This window comes from Carassius carassius, chromosome 16 (genome assembly GCF_963082965.1).
Source record: "Carassius carassius chromosome 16, fCarCar2.1, whole genome shotgun sequence".
NCBI classification, from domain to species: Eukaryota; Metazoa; Chordata; class Actinopteri; order Cypriniformes; family Cyprinidae; genus Carassius; species Carassius carassius.
The window spans coordinates 20,597,457-20,618,669 of NC_081770.1; the positions used below are offsets into that span (position 1 = coordinate 20,597,457).

At 37.2% G+C, this 21,213-nt stretch overlaps 1 protein-coding gene across 4 annotated transcripts in view; it reads left to right on the forward strand.

Annotated features, from left to right (window-relative positions):
• Nucleotides 1-20,343, forward strand: part of LOC132159856 (mast cell protease 4-like) — an 88,897-nt gene extending 68,554 nt beyond the window's left edge. For 2 of the 4 annotated variants that reach the window (XM_059569487.1, XM_059569489.1), the window contains exons 2-5: nt 14,704-14,854; nt 14,964-15,105; nt 15,360-15,611; nt 15,697-15,987. In XM_059569487.1, the coding sequence (XP_059425470.1) occupies nt 14,704-14,854; nt 14,964-15,105; nt 15,360-15,611; nt 15,697-15,855 (704 nt within the window). In that variant the 3' untranslated portion in view covers nt 15,856-15,987. Of the gene's footprint in view, nt 1-14,470; nt 14,605-14,703; nt 14,855-14,963; nt 15,106-15,359; nt 15,612-15,696; nt 15,988-20,033; nt 20,127-20,207 lie in introns of those variants that run through there. The other 2 variants (XR_009437910.1, XM_059569488.1) reach the window with 2 other exon arrangements.
• Nucleotides 20,344-21,213: the final 870 nt, after the last annotated feature.

The window sequence follows — 21,213 nt, forward strand, 5'->3', positions numbered from 1 at the left end:
TCTCCTCAGACAAAAAAAAGAGGATGATGTGTTTTACAGGTGCCCTTTTATATCCGCAGTCACTCATTTGCTTACATCATAGGCTTCTGCCTGCCAATGTCAAGTTCATTGTCGTTATTTTATTCATGCTTCAACACTGGTCACGCTGACAGCATTCCCAAAGCGCCCTCTAGAGGATACAGCATTTCATTCCCTATTCTCAGGGAACCATGGTTACATACGTAACCTGAGACGTTTTCTCCCAATAAGTTAAGAGCACCTATTATGCACCTTTTTACACTATGTAACATTGGTATTGGGTGTCCCCAGAATGTTTCTGTGAGGTTTCTTTGAAGCACAGTGTACATAAGAGTTCCTGAGTTCCTGAACAAAGCAATGAAATGCTCTCACTATATAATGCCAACTTTTTGGATTTTGACCCTGGGAGATGCCAAACATGCCTTCTTACAGTGCAAGCTGGACCAGGAAAGCAGCTTCATGACCACTTTCTGGACACTGTGGAGTAGTAAATGGTTGTTAAAGATGTATTAACAGAAACAGTCTAAAGCGAATTGAGCACGTTGCAGATGATATTTTTGTTGTTGGATGTGGTGACATGGACCAGCAAGTTAAGAATGATCATGATTTCAAACTTCAGGCCCTGTTAGAGTATTGCAGAGAGGTCAAGCCACAACTTATATTAAAATAATTGCAATTAAAGGTCACTGAAGTACACTTCCATGGTCATATTCTTTCATTCACTGGCACAAAGCCCAACCCAGAGAAAGAAAGGGCTATCATGGACATGCCCAACCCTATGAATGCAAAATGTGTACAGTGTAGGGTCTGCAACAGGTTTGCTTTTTTTTTCTGCCCAAACATGGGACTGCAGTAGGCAAGCTTCAATCCTTGGCCACATCAATTCCTGTGTTGTGTTATTAGATTTTACTAAGCCTTTCACAGTACAAAGTAACACTAGCCAAAGTAGTCTTTGGTGCTGTTTTATGCCAGAAGGACAGCCTGTTGTCTTCACTTCAAGAGCTCTGACTCCCACTGAAAAAACTGCGCTCCAATATAGAAAGATGGTCTTAGTATTGTCTTCATTTGCCAAAGATTTCAGCAGAGACTGACCACAAATCCTTGATTTCTATATTCAGCAAAACTTCTACACTACCACCTCAAGGCTGTCTACAGCTTATAGCTGGGGCATAAAATTTTCATCAGTGACATGTTCTTCTGTAGGGCAGCTGCTGATTGTACAGACACAGAACTAGTTTACCAGCAACATGCCAAATGCCATCTGCAGAAAGCCATGTACAACTCATCAACAAGGTATACGTTACTGTGATGGATCAGTGGCTGGAGAAAATCGGGGTACATATTGAAAAGTATGCACCTACAGGCCCTTAAAACCACTGTCCTTGTAGGCCTGATGAGAAAAAAAAATGCACACATCCATGAATTCTGGCCTTATTGAGATTCAAGGGGTGGTTGATTGCGACTTCACTTTATTATCGTTAGTTAGTGTGTAATTTTGCTGTTTGAGCTTACTTTTTTTTGCTAAATTATGATGCTGAAAGTTCAATGCAAATGGTGATATTGTCTTTAAAATTATGGCAGTTTACTGCTTAAAAAATGGCTTGTAGGGACTACATAGAGTTATTTCCCGGGTTTGTAAATCCTGCTTAACTTTGTTTGTTGTTGTCTTCTAAAAAATGCACTGAGTGGGGCTTGAAGAAGTCACGTCAGTCGCATCTGTGCAGTGTGACCTGATGCAGCCCCTGAAGTGAGACACAGGAAACAGAAATACTGCTAAATAATAATAATTACGTGACTAAACGAGACGAAATAGCGTTGTAAAATTTTGTTTTGTCTCGTTTTGGTAATTGAAAATGAAAAATTTTAGCATAGTTTTTATTTTGTAAACCACATTTAGTCTCGTTTTTATTCAACAACTATTATACATTTAATTATAGTCATCGTCACATGACCAGCATTTACTCGTCTCATATTCGTCACATGATAAAGGTTCGTTGATGACGACATTTAGTTATAATTTGCGTTGACGAAAGCAACAATGGTTCTGAGCAATCCACTTCATTATTTATCTCTGGGTCTCAATCAGGCTCAAACTGATAAGCAATATTGATGACCACATTGTTTACTGGAGTAAACCGGAATACATGCCCCTGAGCTGAAGGGTGTGATGTTTAGACACACTAGGTGGTCAGCTAACCAATCTAAGCCCATTGCATATTTCTAATGGAGGGGCTCCATAAAAACAGGAAGTCATCGGATAGGAAAATTATTTAAAAAAGAATGCTTTTATTTATTTATTTTTTAAACTAAGCATTAACATGTTAGACTGCACCCCATAAACATAATCTAGCATAGAAAAAAAAAACACCCCTTTAAATAGCTTTTGGTGTCAGGGCCAGAAAGTTATTATCACAAAGTTGCTATGTGCAGAGATGCTCAAATGCATACATTCAAGCCGTGTAGAAGGTGATGCATGTTATCGTCAAAGTTGTGACACGTATTGGTCTGGTTTGCAAGCAGAAATCAAACACTTTTTTTTGAGTAACTGTTGACTTGCAATGAATTCGCACACAATCAACAGAAGGAAATAATGCTATCTCATGACATCCACTGCTGGCCATGGCAGATTATCAGCATGGACTCAGTCATCTGCAAAATGACTATTTTCCAAATCTCCAATTTTTAGATAGGGTAATCACAGATAATGGCCCTCAGTTTGGTGCCATGTTTAGGTGAATTTGAGCAAATTTTAACTTCATCACTAAGACATCCTAAGTTAAATGGGGTTGGCCATTGAAATTCCTAAGATTGCTTTTAGTGACTGGGGATGTGGAGCGGCTTAGCTACCACAAGCAGTTGGTGAAATCGTATTATGACAGGTAAGTTAGCTCATGATCTGTCAGCGCTGAACCCAGGTGAAAACCCTGCACTCTTGAGGGTCAGCACTCGTCTTCAGAAAGTGATACCACACTCTTGTGAATGTGGGTGGATCTTTATATAGATGCAAGAGAGTGCAGCTAGCAGAGTCAGAATCAACCTCTGTACAAGCATTGGACAGGAATGAAACTAAGTTGCCTCCTATGCTGGAAGGAAGTGTTGCAGAGGCCCCTTCATCTGCTCACTCAGCTCTTGTGCAGTCCTTCACCCAACCCAGTCAAAACATCATCATCAGAAGAACACATAAACTAGTCCTGGGGTGCGTTTCCCAAAACCATAGTTGCTAAACTGTTAGCAACTTAGTTGGTTGGCAATGGGAAATTGCATTGCAACCAACAAAGTTATTAACTTAGTTAGCAACTATGGTTTTGGGAAACGCACCCCTGGCCAGTTGTTCAAGCCACACAAGAGGGTTGAGTTGTAGGGGTCTTACCATTTCATCTACAGTAGGACTTGAAGGTGAGTTCAGCTTCCCTTTTGGCAACTGATCACAGTCAAGACTGAAGCTCAATCTTGTTAAAGCACCAATTTGTTTTACCCCATTGTCTGTTTATGCATTGTCTTCAAATTTCATTTGCATTATTTTCCCATGCCATGCATCAGCTGGCTAAACCCCCCTAGATCAGCCTACTATTAGTCACACCCCAAACTCTTGCTATTGGTTGACATGGAAAGATGTTGACAAATCTGTTTTGATGGTGCCTGCTATGCTCCATGTTTACAGTTTTGGGCAGGAAAAACCCATGAATGGTATATCTTCAGTAGTCCATGAACAATAATCAGTGATTAACAATAAACATTTTTATAGATGTTAATTAAGGCATAATGTGCTGGCAGTGCAACATTTCTTACTTTGAATTGTTTTTCAGCATGTTGATAACACAATTTGTGTTTTGTAGGGCTGTGAATCTTTGGTAAAACTGCAAATCGATTAGATTCATGATTCAATTTGTTTCAAGAATGATTTTTGCAAATTCAGAATGATTCAATTCGTTGTGATTCACAATTAAATTAGATGTGATTCCATTAAAATTCTGCATTCTTTAAGTGCACTCACAGGATTATTGAAATGCTTCCCCTAAATTCTTTAAATGTTTAGTAAGGGGGCAAATTACGCAGTATCCTTTAGGAGTTTTGTGTATCAATTGTTTTGAAACTGGTTCAGAGTGCGTTGTTGGGGATGTTTTCGTCCACTAGAGGGTAAAGTTGAGTCTGATTTTGGCCACAACTTTCTCTGTGTTTGAGCTAATGGAATGATTTTTGGTGACGAATCTTATTTTGAAATTTTTCAAAAACTCAGCGGTACACTGTGGGCAAATTCACTACCCTTTCGTTATGTTCGTGGATGAAGACATCCACTAAATTAAACTGCTGTAAAAATGTATCAGATAAATATTTCTTTTCAATTTCTTTTGCATAAATCTATTAATCAACCTCAGTCCTGATCAAAACTACCAAATGTTTTAAAAAATTCCAAGATTTTAACTCTTTAATTACCAAGTTCATAAATGATGTCACTGATTTTGGAAAAAAACCCACACAAAATTACATATTTTCAATATAAAAAGTGATTGTGGACTGGAAATTTTTTTACCTTTTATCACAGTCTTGGGCATGTCAACCAGCCCATTTACAACGACACCTAAATACCAAGCATATTTCCTGTGTCGGTAAGACAGCAGAGTTTTTTCAAAGAAAACTATCGGAATTTAAGGGAAGTCAAGAAAAATTAAAAAAAGCGACTGCAGTGTCAACCAAAGCATTGGAGGCTTCATATGCTGTGTCGCTACTTGTGGCTAAATCCAAAAAGCCATTTACTGTTGCTGAGGAGCTAATTTTGCCTGCTGCTGTAATTCTTGCAGAAACAATGATTGATAAGAAAGCAGCTGATGCACTGAAAACGGTACCATTGTCCAATAACACAGTGTGCTGGAGGATTGATGACATGGCCGTTGATATTGTCGATCAAGTAGTGGAATAGTTAAAACTGTCTGGTTCATTCGCGCTGCAGTTGGACGAATCAACAGATGTTAGCGGGGAAGCTCAGCTTATTGCGTTTGTGCGATACAGAGACATTTCTGAAATTAATGAGCACATTCTATTCTGCACGAAGCTAACAGGGAGCACTACCGGTAAAGATGTGTTTCACGTTATCGACACATTTTTCTCAGAGCACAATCTGGATTGGAAGTCCTGTATTCATGTGTGCACGGATGGTGCTGCATCAACGACTGGGAGGGTGAAAGGATTAATAGCGCAGATTAAGAAAGTAAACCCCGACATTCAGTGGAATCACTGCATCATCCACAGAGAGGCACTGGCCAGTTAGAGAATGAGTCCCGAGTTACATGAAGTTTTGAATGACGCAGTGAAAGTGATCGCGGATAAACTCGAACTGCGGCCTCTGAATCACAGACTGTTTAAAAAGCCTCTGTCATGACAGTGGCGCTGAGCACCAACAGCTACTTCTTCACACCGAAGTACATTGGTTATCAAAAGGGAAAGCACTACAGAGACTTTTGGAGCTGTGCAACGAAGTAAGCGCTTTTCTGGCAGAACACTCACATCCCCTTGTTGTTATGTTGGAGAACACAGACTGGGTAGCCCGCCTTGCATATCTCGCAGATTTTTTTAGCAAACTGAACAACCTGAATTTAACTTTGCAGGGTAAAGACACACACATCCTAAACATGTATGATAAAGTGTGGAGATTCATGGAGAAGATCAAACTGTGGGAAAGTAAATGTGAAGATGGGGACACAAGTTGTTTCCAGCAGCTCAACAGCTACCTTTCTGCAGGTGATGCTGACAGAGCTCCTATAGTGCAACTAGTAAGCACACATTTATCCAGACTCAACAGTGAGCTCAACCACTACTTCCCTGATATTGAAAGCAAGTCTGCCAAACTTGACTGGGTCCGTAATCCTTTCATGACTGAAAGTACGGATAACAACATTCCAACCAGACTACAGGAAAATCAGCTGGATGTGTCCTCAGACCGTGGACTGAAGATGAGGTACTCAGAAACAAACCTGTCACAGTTCTGGTGTGATGTGGAGAAGGAATATCCTGATTTGGGGAAACATGCACTGAATGAACTCCTGCCATTTGGATCTACATATTTATGTGAAGTGACATTTTCATCCATGGCCGTAATCAAGTCCAAGCCCAGGAACAGACTCAACTTGGAGAAAAGCCTGATAGCTGCTGTTGCCACACTGCCCTCAAGACTGACCAAGCTTATGAGTGAGAGACAGGGTCAAGTTTTTCATTAATTGGTGAGTCCTTTTGTGTCATACACAGGTCTAAACATATTTAGAGTAGGCTGCTACTATGTATATAAAATGTGATCTTTGTTTTTGTATAATTTGTCTGGACATGTGAAGATGTGAAAATAAAAGTCATACAAATATTGAACGAAGACAAGTATTATAGTTATTATAGGAAGTAGAAATATTATTATTTACAGTTAAATTAGATGTTACACTGTGCAAACCTAAAATTTACACCAAATCTAAAAATCACACCGATCACATGCGCTTGTGGGGGTACTTCAGGAAGGATAAAGTGTTTTGGGGGTACAGTCCTAAAAAGGTTGGGAACCACTGCTCTAATACAAGCTCTCCATAAAACAAAGAAAACAAGCCCCGCAAATGAAAAATATTTTAACAATATTTTAAGAACCACATATTAGACAGACACTTCATATTTAATGGTATTTTCTTATTTTTATTGCATTTAATGTATTATACTTTCAATAAAACATTTGCAAATGGGTTTTATAAGCTGACTTAATGCATGTTTTAGCCTGACATTTTATTGCATTTACACACTTGACCAGCATGCAACACTAGCATGTGGTGTTTTGAGCACTTTAATGGTAGAGTTCAAAGAATTAAGGTGAGTACAGTATATTAAGCATATCAAATATATAAAATAGAAAAATAATACAGAAAAAAAGCTGTAAAATTATTAGGCTATAAAACACATAAAATGCTAATTCCAAAAATCGAGCCTTGTGCAATAACAGAGGTGTTTTTTTTTTTTTACATTTTATTAAGAGTATTATCATAGTCAAATTAATGAATTTTTAAGGTTAATTTCTATGAAAAAAAAATTCTCAAAATATAACAGGGGCAAAGAGTTAATCGGTCTGAAACCGAATGATTAATGAATGTCAAACTAACGTTACCACAAGCATCATGTAATGGTCTCATTAACTTTGTTCATGTCATCTAGGAACAAAATAATTGCGCTGCTCATTCTTCTCATTCCCTGTTGCCACCCCATTTATAAATATGATAATATTTTTTAAGTATATTTAATGTTTATAGCCTACACGTTGAAGGACAAGAAGACCCGCACCAAACTCCTCTCAAACAGAAATCGCCGATTTAGATTCCCCTCCCCCTCACAGTCACAATGGTTTCACCCATCACCAGCATGGCAGCGACACCAGCAAAATTTCACCAGTCAGTGGCAGCAGGGCAGCCTGAGCAGGCTACACAGTGCATTTGTCTGCAGTACGCAGTGTCTCGGAGAAGAGAGGTTGAAGAGAAGCAGTTAGCAGTGAGTTTAGAGGTAAGTTTGACACCAAGTCGCATTGTTACATTATTTAAATCCGCAACGTTAGTCTAGCTCTTTGCGTGTATCGTAGAGAACAACATGCATTCAATAAAAACCTTAGCACTTTAAATTATGAATAATGTCCATGGCCCCCCTCCTGACACATCATGCCACCCCTTTGCCACCCTAGGAAAAAATCTCTAGATCCGCCACTGTTGTCAACTGTAGCAAACCCCCAAAACAAGCACCAGCAGCTCTTCCAGATTATAAGAAAAGGTTAGAAAAGAGAGGAAAAAAAAACTCACTCAGCTTGCAGGAAATGTTCTCACTCCAAACACGTCCAACTCCGCCCACTCACTGGCACCATGCACCAGAGAGAGAGAGAGAGAGTGTTTGGATTTACAAAAGCTTTCATTTACAAAAAAAATCACCCATTTCCAATTGCATAGCCTCAAGTAACAAGTTGAAACTCAATACAATTCAATAAGGTGTAAATTAATTTGTCTTCAACAATTGCACACTGAGTATCAATACAGCAGCACCAAATATTTTCAAAAGAAGATCAATACATTTATAGTAATACAAATCAATTAAAATAATAGATTGCACCAGGTTAAAAACAACGTTTTGTGCTATATCCTGTTAAATTTTCTTTCTCCTGCTCAAACAGATGGTCATTTTTGCTTGTCCCACCACAAAATTAAGCAGATGACAGACTTTTACTTAGAAACATATTTACAACCTAAAGTGAAAATCTCTTGTGAGAATACTACATTGCAAATTTAAACTTAAAAACAACATTTAAAACGGAAAACAGTAGTTAAAGACTAGTTTAATGCTGCAGTCCTTGAGTTACCTCTTTGTCACCATCTGTTTCCTTTTCCTCTTCTCGTCGAAGACACATGATGCAGTACTAAACAGTCTCTCGTTGTCGTTGCTTGTAATGTTTTTTACGTTTTTGACAATTTTAATGTTTCCACACTGCTGACATGTGTGCTGTATTAAAAAGAGTGCACGCCTCTCACTCTTTTCTGGTTGATATTTCATCGCGTCATATCATTGTTTGGTACAATTTTTTAGGTCTTTTCGCTTATTCGTACTTTTTCTATTTGTCCTTTAGAAATCATTCTAATATGCTGATTTTCCGCTCAATAAATATTTTAGATTTTTATCAATTTTGAAGGCAGTTGTGCTGCTTCATATTTTTATGGAAAATTTAATATATTACCATTTAGTCTAGGGTAATATACAGTGTATATTAGGGATGCCACAATTCTCAATGTAATATTGAAGCGCTCGGTACGACATCCATGGTTCAATACGTGCTTGTGTAAACGTTCGGTTTTACGTTTAAGTAATTTATGTGCGTTTTATTTCTCTCCGAATTGACTGTTTGTGTGTGCCTGTAAGTCTATGAGCTGAGATGAGGAAACTCCTCCCCGCAGGTAAATATTCAATTCATATGCTCTAAAGTTAGGGGGCGCTGAACCATCATTCCACACTTTAATATGGTGAGCGGCAAAGTGAGGCTACAGTTTGAGGAAGCACCAGCGTCTTTCAAATCTGTTGTGTGGAGACATTTCGCTTTTGCCGTATAATGCCAAGGAAGAAGAAACGGTAAACAAAAAAATTACTGTCTGCAAGCATTGTTTTACACGTGTAGCCTACTCAAATGGAAACACTTCCAACATGACTGCACATCTGCGGCTCCATCACCCAGCAATATCACAAGTAATAAAATCCTCCAAAAAACAACAGACCCTCGCTGAATCCTTCCAGCATACATACCCAACTGGTTCAGAGAGACACACAAAAATAACAAAGGCAGTGGGGGTGTTCATTGCAAAAGATTTGCAGGCGTTTTCGGTGATTGGAGATGCAGGCATTTGTCATCTTTTAAAAACACTCGATCTGCGTTACAGACTACCATCTTGCACTTTTTTCAGCACCAAGATAATTCCCAACCTCTATGAAAAGACATGCAACAGTATTGTGTACAAACTGGCTAAAGCACAGAGCCTTGCTCTGACCACAGATGGCTGGACCTCACGGGCAACCGTGAGTTACCTCACTGTAACTGTTCAGTACATATTGGATTAGGACATGTTAAGTTTAATTAAGATGGTTTATTTATGTTTACTGAAGTACAAGTATGTTTATTTTAAATGGTCAATTTATGTTTATTAACTTCACATTTTCAAAATTTAGGAATTTATATGTTCTCCAGTTTGTATATGGGCTACCAGCAGCTGTGAGATGTCACTGTTAATTTTAAAATAAAAATGTATTTTATATTATACAATACACTAGGAACTAGTGGAATAAAGGAGTGTTGCAATAAATGTTTATTTTTTTAAACTCTTAATGTTCCTATGGCCTAAGCATAGTATAATAAAAAACACTCTTATGAGTCAAGCCATTAGAACCGAACAGAACCGAAAACCGTGGTTAAAACTGCCTGCTCGACCAAATGGTTGAGCACATTTTATGACAGTATACTGTATTTTATTATGAGGAGTACCTATCTTGACTCAAGCTGACTGAGCCATTTCTACCATCTGGTTGATGTATGTTATGCCAAAAAAATTCACTAGATGTCAGAGTGTCAATCAACAGCACTTGTCACAATCCTTCTACTTGGTGCCATGAAAAACTTTAGTATGATTTTAATAATTTTTCAAAAACGTGCTCAACCAAACGGTTGATTTGTGTCTTTATGGTAAACGTAGAAAAGCTGTGCTAATGTTTTCAGATCATCAATTTCTGGAGTCAGAATGTACAACTTTCTGAGAAAAATAAACTTCTGATTACTCATAGCTATGAATTTGACACATCTCTTGTTATTTATCCATTAAAATACTGAGATAATTTCTTAAATTTGTGTTTTTTTTTTTTGCCACTTTTGGATATTTTTTGAAGTAAATATAATGAATTCATAGAATTGATGTGTGGAAATCGTAATTATCAGAGACAATTACTAATTAAATGACAAATGCTGACGTACTAACATTACTAAAAATGTAAGAGATTATTTATTTGTTTGTTGCTGTTTTTTCTTTTACAATTACTAGATGGATTTCAACAGTTTCTATGGTACAAGAACTTCAGGCCCATGTACCAGAAAACCACCAAGGACTCTGATGCTGATCTCAGTTATGTTGATGACCCAATAAAGTTCTCAGATCTGTCCTGGAGTACCCCCAGCCCTGCACATTTTTTTATGTCTTCCTCATCTATCTCACCTAATTCAACTCATTAGTGGAGACTGCAAGACCTCAAGTGAGTGTGTGTCAGATATACAGTAGGGAAACATACAAACGTTTAGTGCTGGGGGTACTTCATGGAGAGGTTTGAGAACCACTGATATAGAGCCCCTTTCCTCAAATCTTACCATGGAGGCCCAAAGCGCTTCAGAGATCTCGAGGTCCAGATTTGAGGAACCCTGACATAGAAGGATCTGGATTATCACCCCATCCAAAAAGAGGTAGCTGGTGACAGTTCTTTTGAGTTTCTGGATGAAGATGATGCTCCCTCAACAAGCACATCCTCTACTAACATTCCATGTTAGAAGAGAAGAAAAGGCAAACACACTCTAAAAACAGTTTCCTTGATGGAGCCAGAGGATACACCTGGCTCAAGACTTACACTGCACAGCATTTCTGAATTACAAAGAAATGTTCATTATCTACAAAAAGAAAGAAATAAAATCCTGTTGCACTACCACACTTGACAATGCGTTTCTTGAATCATAAAAGCTTAAAATACCATTATATTTGCTATTTTTATTATTATTTAATTACTTTTTTTTTAATGCTGAAATAATGTAATGCCTTTGGTTTTGTTACTTTGTATTATTTCTGTTATTTATTTTTGTTTATTGTTAAAAAACAAGAAAACTTATAATTTTCTGTGTTAAAATGAAAACCTAAAATATTTTATAGCATACTTCAATAAATAAAGAAGATTCAATATGCAAAACTATTTTATTTTTATTAGTTTTTTTTTAATATAAATTAGTATTATAGTTCATATTTACAGTATTTATTTACATATTTATAGTATGTGTATGAATTGTGTATAGTATGTGTATGAATGTCCTTTTTTTTGACACACAGCTTATTACATGTACTTACTATTATAATAACAATTAATTATGCATAATTACAGACAAGTAACCCTAATCCTCACCCTGACCCATAACACATACATGTTAATTAGCATTACTCAGTACCTAAATGTATAAATACACTGTACCAAAGATACCTTATAATAAAGTGTAACCACTGTTTTATTTATTTTTAAATATTATGAAATAAATGAGGGGAACCCATGGCAACTTTAATGTAATACAGTTTGGTATATTCAACATTTCCCTTTGACCCATGACCCTCAATCAAGTTTTAATTTGGCCCTTCATAGGCAAACATTTGGGCACCTCTGCACCAGACCTTACCTGGTTTCTCTTCAGAAGAAGAACTTAAACATATCTGTGGTGGATTTGTCATTTGTGATGAGTTGTCTTGAATGCTGCACATTGTTGGAAAAAGTAAGAATTCAGTTTAGTATGAAGTGCAAAGATGAAGTAAAATCAAAATATGATAGAGCTAACATTTCAATACAAGAAAGTCACGTGTTTGTCTTTATTTTAAACAGTAAACAGCTTAGCAAGCTTCTTTATTTAATTACGTTGTATAATAAAGTATGTTTGTGGTCTGCTTAATAAAAAAAAAGCCAGTTGGTTTGATATTTTATAACATAATGCAATCCGTTTGTTCGCATTTTTTTTATTTATTTGAGACACTGAAAATGAAAAAAGCTAGAGCTGTTAAAGGTCTGTCACTTCAGTGAAAATTCTCAGGCAAAAATGTCCATTGTCTATTACCTATAATGTAGCGATGTGTGAAGCACATCTTATACAGAAGTAACTTTCAAACCAAGCGGCTTTCGTTTTTTGGTTATGCAGTGAAACTGTGAGGAAATCTTTCACCCTCACGTGAAATTCATGATCACCTTATATTAGATTCCTATTGAATTTGAAAGTTGGAAAAGTTTTATGGTCTTTTAGAAATTACATATGTTAAATGCAAGATAATTTATTCAATTTAATGCCACATAATATCATAATCTATAAAAGCAAAATAACTAAATATTATTTGCAACAGGTTTGTCATCTCTACAATGCCCTACATTTCACCACTAGAGGTCACCCATCTCCAGCTTTCTTATTGGACTTTTAACATATTGAGCAAAAGGATGCTCTCACATTCATATGAGTCTGTTCCTAGAAATTTCTTTAACCCTTAGGGGACTAAGCCCTTTTTGGTCCGTTTTCTCTATTTTTACATTTCGGCTTATAAACCATATGTAATGATGATGGACCACCATGTATTTGGTATCGATGGATTCAGAAGACCCTAAGCTACCAGAAGCATGCATGCAATATGTTTATAAAGGAAGTATGAGTGAAAAATTGTACAATAAACTAGAGAATTTCAAAACGAAAATGAAATTTTTGTCATTTATTACTGAAAATCCTACCTCACACAACAAAAGTGAAAAGTTTTTGACCCAAAAATACTTTGCTTGACAGAAATGGGTTAATGTTCAATCAAATGTGTAAAGAACAATTCAATAATTAACTTTATTTACAAACAGTCCTAGGCGTTTTTTCATTCAGACACTGTCAGTCAGTGCTTCCTGTCTTGAGGCCTAATGACTGTAAGGTCGTCCTCAAGCCTAGACATGACTATGTCCCTAATGTGCTCTAGACACTGTTTAAAGCCAAGATTATCACCCTGTTAAGACTTACTGTCATGGACAGTGGGCAGTGTCTTAATGTTCTCTGCCCTGTAAGGGCTTTGAGAGTGTATTTGGAGCACTCTAGCCTGTGACTGCCATAGCTTTATCTTTTGAAGGCCCACTCCACCCAAGTAATGGCCTCCTCCTGGGCGTGATCCAGTGGGATTTCTATTGGTGAGATCTGTGCGGCTGTCACCATTCACATTGACTAGATTTTTTAATTTGGATGACCTGGCCTTGCAGGCATGGGTTTTGTATGTTTAATTGTCCACTTGCCCCTGTAGGTGGAAATGGTTATGTTGATGGCTAGTTAGCTTTCTTGGGGGCCCTTAACTAAGTGCACCAAAATTTGGCTCCCAGGGCAGGTCGTTCTGCATCTGCTCATAGCACGGTGGGATTTGATGTGTACCCCATACACAACGTGAGAGTACATTTGAAAGGGAGTGATCCAGTTACTGACATAATCTCAGTTCACTGAGATAAGGGAACGAGTGTTATTATCCAGATGAATGCGGATAATTTTTTTATTTTTAATGTGGTGCGTGCTTATTAGCCTATGATTCATAACATAAAATATTTCACAATTTCTTAACTGCACTTAGGAACATTTTGACAAACTTTGCGGCCTTATTAATTTCTTAAAATTTTCATGAATTTGTTTAAAGGACAGTTGTGGTCATTATCTCATCTACAGTTCCAGTACTTTGATAGTAATGTTTACCACATCCATGTTATGAATATTATGAAACTGCTCTGCTTTTGCAACAGAAAACCATCATCGATTAAGAGATCGGTTGATAAAACTTATGCCTACTAAGCAAAACATAAATAATGGTGTATTCAATAAAACATTTCTACTTTACAGATCATTAAAACTTCACAAAAACTTCACATATACAGTATAATGTATAATGTTGATCACAATAAAATTATTTCCACTTGCCAAGATAAATAGGATTCTATCTGTTGATGTTAAAATACTCACCGTTTCAAAAGTCACAAGACAAAAAAAAAAAATGAAAAAGAAAATTATATATATATAATGCATATTCTTACATACAGAGCTACATGCACACATGCAGATGACAAGTAACACAAAGAATATCTTCCTACTATCAGTGTTACTGACACCACAAGCTGAGAAAAAAGGCTTACAGGCAGCTCAATGTCTCCACCCATCCTCACATTTATATAGTCTTTGTCAGTAAGAGCTCAGTGTCTTCATCATGATCATCATCTCTCTGCTCCTCCTGGCATCTCTGCTGCCACACCTAACCTTCACTGGTGAGACTGACTATATAAAAGCATTTATTATGATGTTTAATTAGTTTGTACCAAATAAGCTGACTAACAGCACTCTCTTTCTCTCTCTCTCTCTCTCAGCTCGTGTGAATGTGGGTATAGTGAATGGCAAAGAAGCAAAACCCCACTCCAGACCTTACATGGTTTCTCTTCAGATTAACAAGAAACATGTCTGTGGTGGATTCCTCATCTCTGATGAGTTTGTCTTGACTGCTGCACATTGCTGGAAAGGGTAAAGAGTTTTGTTCAGTCTAAAATGCAATGTTGAGTTAAAACTAACAAATGACTGCAGTACAAGACAATGTTTTGGATTACATAAATGCACATTTCTCTTTTAACAGATATCCAGAGATTCTGACGGTTGTGGTTGGTGCTCATGACTTCAGGAAGAGTGAGGATTCATACCGTGTCGAAGTGAAGTCCTACATCCCACATCAATACTGTCCATTCTGTTCACATTGGAATGACATCATGCTTTTGAGGGTAACAACCTGTAAAACATTTAGTTGTTCAGAATAATATCTGATCAGGAAATAGTGGCAGAAAACCTGACATAACTATGTTTGAATTTCTAATCATGTATCCTTTTAAGAGGCAATTGTAAATATTAATAAAACATACACATTGGCTTTCAAGGCTTCTGTACTAACTTCAAAAAGAGCAGAATAATGAACTTCAGTTCAGTCTCATAAAATATGATTAAATCTCTTAATAATGGTTGTGTTTTTGAATTACAGCTACAGGAAAAGGTCAAACTAAACAACAGTGTTAACAGGATATCATTACCGAAGGAAGGAGACGTTAGTGGAGATACTCTCTGTAGTGTTGCGGGCTGGGGAAGACTGGGGACAAAAGGCCCATTGAGCAGTCAACTAATGGAGGCAAACACGACTACAATCAACCACGAAGAGTGTCAACGTAAATGGGGATCCGAGTACTTCCAAGCCTCGCAGATGATCTGTGCATATGGTCATGGAGGATCCTGCTTGGTATGTACATATTTTTTTTTACAGTCTTTATGGTAATGTATGAACGTGTTTCTCTATTGAGGTGCTGACCTTTGTTTCTTAACAGGGAGATTCAGGAGGTCCTTTGGTTTGTGGAAACACTGCAGTTGGTGTGACATCTTTTGTGTACATTAAAGGCTGTAATTCACCTGAGCGTCCTAATGTGTATACTAAGATTTCAGCATATCTTCCATGGATTCACCAAATCATAAGAAATATTAAGTGAATTAACCAAAAAAAAAAAATTTGAAAAGGCAAATGTTTTTTCTTGAATTCTTCTGTAAATCTTTGAATATAAGTGTCAAATGGCAGTCAATCAGTTAATGTGCCCTCATTGTCACAAAAATATATAAAAAAATGTCCAAAGTCATTCCACATTAGTTCACTTTAGTTGCCATCTTGGTTATGCTCTTTCATTTTTAGTCATGCCTGTATGGCTCATATCTACTTGAATGAGGGGGAAACATTTCTAAAAACTGTGTGTAAAAAATTGTTCAGTCTGTTGAAAAAATATTAGAATAAAATAAAATAAAATAAAAACAGGTATATCAATCAAACTTCTGCAGTTTTTTAATTGGCTAAGATATCAAATACACTGCTAGACGATAACCAATAATTCCATACTCCATATAATGTATATTTTTTTCTGTATTTTTCTTATGACAATTTTATGATTGGTTTATACAAACATAAGGTAGAATAGTTTCTATACTGTAATAAATGTTATGTCAATTAAAACTGCATTATTCATATAATTTTTTTATAACCCGTGTAGCCCTCCTGCCAGGTAATTTATCTTACGGCTCACACAATAAAAATATGCCAAGGGGATATCTTTCCACCAGTAAAGGCACATTTCTCTTTCACTACAGTATTTACAGTTTACGCATATTTAACTCACAGAAACTTTCTCCACCGACCCTACCACTCAAAACATCCGTGGTAAAAGTAAAATCAAAGTATTTTTAAGACAAGTCATGTCACTCTTTGAAACACCTCTCGGGCATCCAAGTGCAGCGCCTATCTCTTTGTGTGGGGAAACTCCAAATTCTCCAAAACCGTTCACTAAGCTTAGGAATAAATTTCATATTTAAAATCACCAAATCTGACAAAAACTGTCATAAATGTTACTTTTGCTCAAAAAGCATTATAAAAAGCTTATTTTTCAGACTAAATCAGTGAGTGCACAGTCCTAAGAGATGTCTCAGAGCGATGACAACTGGGACTTCAAACGACAACCGATATAGCAACCAGGACTTCTAATGGCAGCTGTAGTGGCACGCTGACTTTACCGATAAGCGATTGGCTCTTTCATTTCATTTGAGCAGCAATATTGAGCGTTGAATTTTTCCCAATTTAAAACTATACAACTGACATAGGTATTCTTGGTTATTCTATAGTCTTTGGTAGAGCTCCGTTCACAACGCCAGTGACTTTTTCGCTGCTTTGTCACATTTAGCTGGCAATTGAGGTCACTACTGGGCATTCAAATCATGGTTTATATCAGTCAGATGCACATAAAATACATGTGCTCTTATTTCAGTGTTGTTGTTAATGTTGAGGTTATTTTAGCTTAGTATATTTAGTTTAACTGCTTCTAAAAAAGGCGATTTTTACCATTCAGCTGAAATGCATGCATGCATTTTACACATTTACATTGTTCTTGCTCGATCTATGCAATAACTGCGTCCTTCTATCAACCAAGTTTTCTATTTACTAGTGCTCTGGTAACAGCAATGGTATGACCCATTTCAGGAACTTGCAAAATTACACTGAAAAAAATTATAAACGCAACACTTTTGTTTTTGCCCCCATTTTTCATGAGCTGAACTTAAAGATCTAAGACTTTTTGCACAAAAGGCATATTTCTCTCAAATATTGTTTACAAATCTGTGTTAGCGAGCACTTCTCCTTTGCCGAGATAATCCATCCACCTCACAGGTGTAGCATATCAAGATGTTGATTAGACAGCATGATGTCTCAGAGGGCTTTGACACTGGGCTCGTTTCCTGCGGTCCGAGCCCGAGCACAATTGTTCCCGGCGCCGCAACATTGGTTTTCACACTCAGTAGTTGTATCGAACCCAGGTGCATTTGGAGTCACCTAACATCATCGCAAATGCACACAGAAAACGCATGGAGAACACAACGCGACTGAGCATAGTTGTAATTTTTTTTATTTTGGTGCTATTATGCACAGCATATTAATTTCCCCCGGTTTCACAGACAAGGCTTAAGCCTAGTCCTAGACTAAAATGTAAATCTGAGCTGTTTTAACGAAAAGAAACTTGCACCGACTGATCTTAAAAAATGTCAGTGCCTTTATTTTGTCTTAAGATGCACACCAGTAATACTTTTTTCGAAGGAATGTTTATAAAAATTACTATGTCCTAATTGAACTATGGCCTAATCCTGGTTTAGGCTAAGCCCCGTCTATGAAACCGGGCCTTTAATTATTTAATTTAAATGAATTTAATTTGGACTTTTAGAAGTGTGTGGAATCAACCTCGGCTCTCTTGTGTGTTGAGGAAACTGATATCGACAGAGTTACGCATGCGCAGGATACTTTACTTCCTGAACAAGTGCGCACCCAAGTTCGTGTTGCTTGAACATTCACGCGAACCTCGCCACAGTTCGGGAGCAACTGAACTCAGACGACCTTCTCCAGGTAGTCTCGGGTTTGGTACCCTTGTGTGCACCAGGGTCTAATGACAGCGTTCGCATAAATGATTTTTCAAGCGAACCGTGACCCGTTCTGCACTAAACTGCTAGTGTGAAAGCCCCCTTAGGCTTGCAACAATAAAAGGCCACTCTAAAAGGTGCAGTATTATGAATCACCATACAGTCATGATTACGAGCTCGTGGACAGTGGTTTGTGAATGAGGATGCTCAGTGGTGGAAAAAATCTACAAGCAATAGCAATAACCACACACTGGAGAGGATTTTGAAATAAAACCCATTTAAAAATGTGGGGGAGATTCACAAAGAGTGGACTGCAGCTGGAGTCAGTGCTTCAAGAACCACTATGTGCAGACGTATGCAAGACATGGGTTTCATCTGTTGCAATCCTTGTGTCAAGCTACTCTTGAACCACAGACACCGTCAGAAGCGGCTAAAGACTTGACTGCTGCTGAGTGGTCCAAAGTCATGTTCTCTGATGAAAGTAAATTTAGCATTTCCTTTGGAAATTTAGGGTCCCAGAGTCTGGAGGAAGAGAGGAGAGGCACACAATCCACACTGCTTAAGGTCCAGTGTAAAGTCTCCACTGTCAGTGATGGTGTGGGGTGCCATGTCATCTGCTGGTATTGGTCAACTGTGTTTTCTGAGGTCAAGGTCAATGCAGCCGTATACCAGGAAGTTTTAGAGCACTTCATGCTTCCTGCTGCAGACCAACTTTATGGAGATGCAGATTTCATTTTCCAACAGGACTTGGCCCCTGCACACAGTGCCAAAGCTACCAGTACCTGGTTTAAGGACCATGGTATCCCTGTTCTTAATTGGCCAGCAAACTCGCCTGACCTTAACCCCATAGAAAACCTATGGGGTATTGTGAAGAGAAAGATGTGATATGCCAGACCCAAGAATGCATATATATATATATATATATATATATATATATATATATATATAAATCGGCACGCGTCGTACTATACCCCACTGAACTTATTAAAAAAATAAAATAAAATAAAATAAAATAACTGTTTACATCTTAATGTTCGTCAAACTCTATGGAAGGTTTTTGTTTGTTTGTTTTTTCAAAGTCTGCAAATAGAGATCCAGACACATAGGTGACAGTAGGAGGTAGAAGGTTTTCTGTAGTCCATGAGTATCAATATTCAAGTATTTTTGTGTGGATATCTTTTGTCCTCATTTAAAATTGTTGATCACAGATTTTCTACTAAATTTGGAAGAGGTTTATGATTTTTTTTCCTCACCTCTGAAGTCTACATATCTGAGGTGCAAGATAAATTTTTCTAATAAATTTCATGCCAAATGATTTCATTATCTATCAAAGCAGAAGAACTGAATGTTATTTGGAACAAGTTTGTCACCACTGAAATTCCCTCAATTCACCATTAGAGGTTTTTCATTGATATGAATTATAATTAAATTAATATTGCATGTTTGGGTTCAAGTTGAGCTTAATCAATAGCATAAGTTTAATCACAAAAAATCTAATTAAATTAATTTACAAACTAAACATATAATTAAAAAGCCATTTTCAAATAACAGCAAAAGCTACATACATGCATTTCTTTTATTTTGTGGTTTCATATAAAAGTTGATGCAGATGACAACTAACACAAATAATATATTCTTCCTATCAGTGTTACTGACACCACAAGCTGAGAAAAAAAGGCTTACAGGCAGCTCATTGTCTCCACCCATTCTTATATTTATTTAGTGTTCGTCAGTAAGAGCCTACTGATTGTCTTCATCATGATCATCATCTCTCTGCTCCTGCTGGCCTCTCTGCTGCCACACATGACCTTCACTGGTGAGACTGACTATATAACAGCATATTATATTAACTGTTATCAGCTGAAAAAGCTGACTGACAACAGTCTCTCTCTTTCAGCTCATATGGATGTTGGTATAGTGAACGGCAAAGAAGCAAAACCCCACTCCAGACCTTTCATGGTTTCTCTTCAGAAGAACTGGCGACATATCTGTGGTGGATTCCTAATTTCTGATAGATTTGTTATGACTGCTGCACATTGCTGGAAGTAAGACTTCAGTTTAGTCTGAAATGCACTTATGATTTAAAATCATAATATCATATTTAAAAGACTTGTATAATGATGGCATTGTCCATTATACTAATAAGACTTTCTTATATAGAAATGAGAAACTAACAGCTGTGGTTGGCGCACATGACCTAAGACAGAATGAAGGGTCTGTCCGCATTGCTGTGAAGTCTTACCACATGCATCCAGACTTCAACATGCACACTTTGCAGAATGACATTATGCTTTTGAGGGTAACAGTAGTTCAAATTATTGTTATTAAGTGATTAGTCACAACATATTTTAATTATGATAATGTTTATTTTTTATTACAGCTAGAGAAAGAAGTTGAACTAAACAAGAATGTCATGAAGATTTCCATACCAAAAAAAGAGAGAGACATTGAAGCTGATTCTGTTTGCCGTGTTGCTGGCTGGGGAAGAATGAGTTTTAAAGGGAAAAAGAGTTTTCGTCTCATGGAAGCAGAAGTGAAGATCATGGAAAATGCAGAATGCAAAAATAAATGGAAAGACAATTTCTCAGCCTCAGAGATGATGTGTGTCTCCGGTGATGGAGGAAGCTGCAGTGTAAGTAAAAACATTATTGAATTGAGACCATCATTAGTGAGAAGTACTGTATCATTTCAGTCATGTGTTGATCTGTGTTTCTTCACAGGAGGATGGAGGAGGTCCTTTGGTTTGTGGAGACACTGCAGTCGGTGTCACTTCCTTTGGTGACTCAAAAATCTGCAATAGTCCTGAACGACCTGAAGTTTATATAAAGATTTCACCATATATTCCATGGATCTGCTCCGTTATTGCAAATGTTGAGTGATTTTTGCAATAAAACAGAATGAAG